This window comes from Tenrec ecaudatus, unplaced genomic scaffold (assembly GCF_050624435.1).
Source record: "Tenrec ecaudatus isolate mTenEca1 unplaced genomic scaffold, mTenEca1.hap1 Scaffold_534, whole genome shotgun sequence".
In the NCBI taxonomy this organism is placed as follows: Eukaryota; Metazoa; Chordata; class Mammalia; order Afrosoricida; family Tenrecidae; genus Tenrec; species Tenrec ecaudatus.
This window is the reverse complement of record NW_027459449.1, coordinates 992,642-996,316: the sequence shown is the minus strand read 5'-3', so window position 1 is coordinate 996,316 and position 3,675 is coordinate 992,642. Positions and strand designations below refer to the sequence as shown.

Below are 3,675 nucleotides of genomic sequence, written 5' to 3'. Positions count from 1 at the left end.
CAGGCCGTGATACTCAGTAGATTGGCAATCATGCTACCTTGTAAATTTGAAGCCCTTGTTGTGTGAAGGCTTATTTGTTGGTCTGTGATCCCAAATTACTCTAGCAAAGAAGATGAGACTGCTACCATTGAGATTTAGCGCATTGGAAGTCCTAGAGAAGAGATCTTCTCAGTCGTACATGGGAGATGTGAGTGAATATAGAGCCAATAGAAGGGTGTTAATTTTTCTTATATATTATGGATATTGTCTTCCATTTGTATAAGTCCACCAGGGTGAGCTTATGTGATAAACCATGTCACAAATGTAGGTTGGAATACCAACCCTTTATCCAGTAAAGGACTAACACCTCTGGTTGGATGTCACCCTGATGGATGCCCTGCACGGTCTTTTATTTTATCTGTTAGCTAGGACATGTGTTAGTAAGCTTGTATGCACTTTCTCAAAGTACACAAGGAATGAGGGAGCAGAATAAGCACTAAGTTCTCATAACAAATGGCCTTACCCGGAAACTCAAGGTGTTGGTCCTTGAGAATGATTTGTCTTCACTTTCGGCAGTCCATGGTGCTGTCAATGTTTTCTGCCATTACTATATTCTAACACTTTGATTCTTCTTCAGTCTTCCTTTCTATGCACTGAAGAATGTATAACTTTCACATTCCTTGGTCACAGGAAATTGAAAATACTGTCTGCACACTTCTTTAATTTCCTTTTCTCAATTGTGTTTTAAATATATTACATGCCCTAAATCAATGACACTACAAGCAGAAGAATCATATGCTCCAAGGGGATGATTGATAAAGTTATCTGCATTAAAGAAAAAAAAATCTGGAAGGTGAGAAGAGGTGAATAGAAAACACAGAGTTAGGGGTGGATGTGGGGGTCACACTTAACCCTAGCTCAATCTAAGAACAATTAGTTCTTATGACCTTGCCCTGATCAGTATGTGCCCTTTTGAAGGAACCACAGGTGTGGGTGCTACAGCAAAGTGTGGTGAAGAAATGAGATGGTATCTTGCTCTCAGAAAGAATGGTGTCTGGGGTCTTAAGCTTTGTTTTTAAACAAGCAGTCATCTCAGTGTAACGTCAACTAAGTCCACATGGAGAAGAACACCAACATGCTGATCAAAGGATTGCCAATAGTCACATTCAAATCTAAGGAGAGAATTGTATCAGAGTTTAATTTTTTAACTCTGATTTTGAGAAGGCTGTGGATGACATTTGAAGGCCAAATACATTTGCGGGTTCTACACAAGGAATAAGCTTCTGGTGATTTCTCTCTGACCATAAATAAGGGATGGGAATAACCTGGTTATCAGACAGAGTATTAGAGAGATGATTATAGCAGATTGAAATAAAAAATCTGACTTGAAAGTTAAAAACTTGTTATTTGATCTCCCTATTGATACACTTTCACCTTAATCTTGTTTTTTAATACTTTCTGGTTTTGGTTTCCAAATTGAGTTTATTTCTTTACTGTTGTTGTTATTGTTGGCAGCCTTCTGAGTCTGTTATGGATCTTTCTATACATATTTGGTATATAGAACCCAGTGTGGGTGACTCTATAGCTACATTAAGGGTTCCTGGTGGGAGATAATGAGGAGTTGCTATCAAGAAATTTAAGCAAAAACAAACAAAAAAGAAATATAAGCCAAAAGAAAATGTTTGAAACTGATAGTCATTTGCATGACAAGATACAACTATTGAATGATGTGATATCTGGATTAGTTCTCAAAATGGTTTGAGGAAAAAGAACGAATCAGAAAATTCCAAGGCTTCTGCAGGCATACTTTAAAATCCTCAAGGTAACATCTTTGCTTTTCAACACTTTTTTTTTGGTTGCATTTCCAACTCTTTATTTTAGTTTTGTTTAAATGCATTTTATTTTTAGACAACCTACACGACATTTTTGTGTTTTTTTCTTTAAAAAAAAAAGCCTCTGCTCCAAAAAATCAAGGTCACCGCTCCAAGTCAAGGTCACAAGTCGACGCAGAGCTCATGATGGCATCAGTTCCGTTTGTCTCGGTCCTGGTGTCGTGTGGGCGGACCGCAGACAGCTAGGAGGAGGGGCCGTCGGGCGGTCGGTCGTGCGTTGCCCACTGTCAGCACTTCTCCATCTCTAAGCCGTCCTTGAAGAAGATCATGTACGGGGTCCCGCCGCCCTCGCGGTAGTCCAGCAGGGCCACCATGCCGTCGGGAATCGTGTTCTCGCCCTGAAAGAACTGGTACTTCTTGAAATTGGCGAGGATGTGCTTGATCTGCTCGGCAGCCCCGGTCATAAAGGGCTTCATGCGTTCCGGCTTCTGCTCCTCCAGCTTGCCTTTGAGGGATTTCATGTAGTCCTTGATGTACCTCTTGTAGGCCTCCTTGGTGAAGCTGGTCTCCTGCAAGTGATGGTTCATGACGATGTCCACGTCGGTGACCACCTTGTGCTCGGGCCCGTCGCCCTCGGGGCCTTCAGCGGATGCGTTACCGCCGATGAGCGCGTCATAGATGTGGCCTTGGGCCCTGCGGACCATGGTGCCCTCCACTTCCAGACACAGCCCGCCCGTGATCTCCCAGATCTTGTACACGTCAGAGAACAGCTCATCTCGGCTGATGAGGTCCCGGTAGATGATCATGACGGTGGCGAGAGGGCGGTGGCTGCGCTGGCTTCGGGCAGCTCGGAGCTCCAAGAGGACAGCGCTGAAGGGAGCGAAAGTTACAGTTGGCGCTGGGGGAGGGGCGGCCGGCGCAAGGGGAGGGGCATCTGGCAGAAGGGGCGGGGTGCTTTTCAACACTTTCAAGATGTCTTTTGAAGCAGATTTATCTACTGTCATGGTTCACTTGATCTCTTGACTTCTGCTTCCATGGGCACTTATTGTGCATGCAAGCAAGATGTAATCATTGACAATCCCAATATGTTCTAAAATTCTCATTATGCTATGTATTGGTCCAGTCACATAAAATGTAACTTTCTACCCACCCCTATGGGAAGAGAATGACTTTCTGTTTGTGAAAGCCTTACAAGTGTTGTATTTATTTCTTTCATAATGAGCATGTGTAACAGAAAGCATACAAGTCTACTTTTGGGGTGAACTGGGTGTAATCTATATTGAATTTTGAAGATATGGATTTACTTGCTGTATTCAATATAAACAGGGCAAACAGATTGGTATGTACTGCTCACTCTCTATCTCTTTTAAAGCTCAGTACCTATTCGGGGCCCTCATTGTGTTTAAATATCTTAATTATATGCAGAGGTTCATTATCTGTATCAACTTTCTGGGGTCATAATTCTTTGTAGTGTAGTAATTACGTAATGATGTCAGTTTTAGAGTCTGGTCGAGTAGTATGCTCAGTGGGTCTATTAATCAAGAGATGGTGGCTTCAAACTCACCAAGTTTCCAATTGAGAAAGGTGAGAAGTTTGCTCCCATAAAGACATATTTTAGTTTTTATCAAAGTACCTGATACTTCCTCTTGAGTGGAAATGGAATGGTCCACGTGTACTTTATAGGAGAAATGTGTGGTTTTTCTAATCCCAGAAAGAATTACAGTCATAAAAACTCACAGGGGCAGTTCTACCTTGTCCTAAATAGTTATTAGTCTGCTCTGATGCAATGGCAGTGAGAATATTTTTACTCTTATTCTGGATTATGGTATATAATGAAAACATTTTCAGTTGCCTGCAGGGATGT

At 42.0% G+C, this 3,675-nt stretch overlaps 1 protein-coding gene across 1 annotated transcript; it reads right to left on the bottom strand.

Annotated features, from left to right (window-relative positions):
* Positions 1-2,098: 2,098 nt before the first annotated feature.
* LOC142436658 (translationally-controlled tumor protein-like) lies at positions 2,099-2,617 on the bottom strand. The gene has a single exon (XM_075540170.1). The coding sequence runs from the start codon at positions 2,615-2,617 to the stop codon at positions 2,099-2,101; it is 519 nt and encodes a 172-aa protein (XP_075396285.1).
* Positions 2,618-3,675: the final 1,058 nt, after the last annotated feature.

What these genes read in the sequence shown, in the direction of transcription:
- LOC142436658 (XM_075540170.1), bottom strand. Translation starts at nt 2,617, where the DNA reads ATGATCATCTACCGGGACCTCATCAGCCGAGATGAGCTGTTCTCTGAC.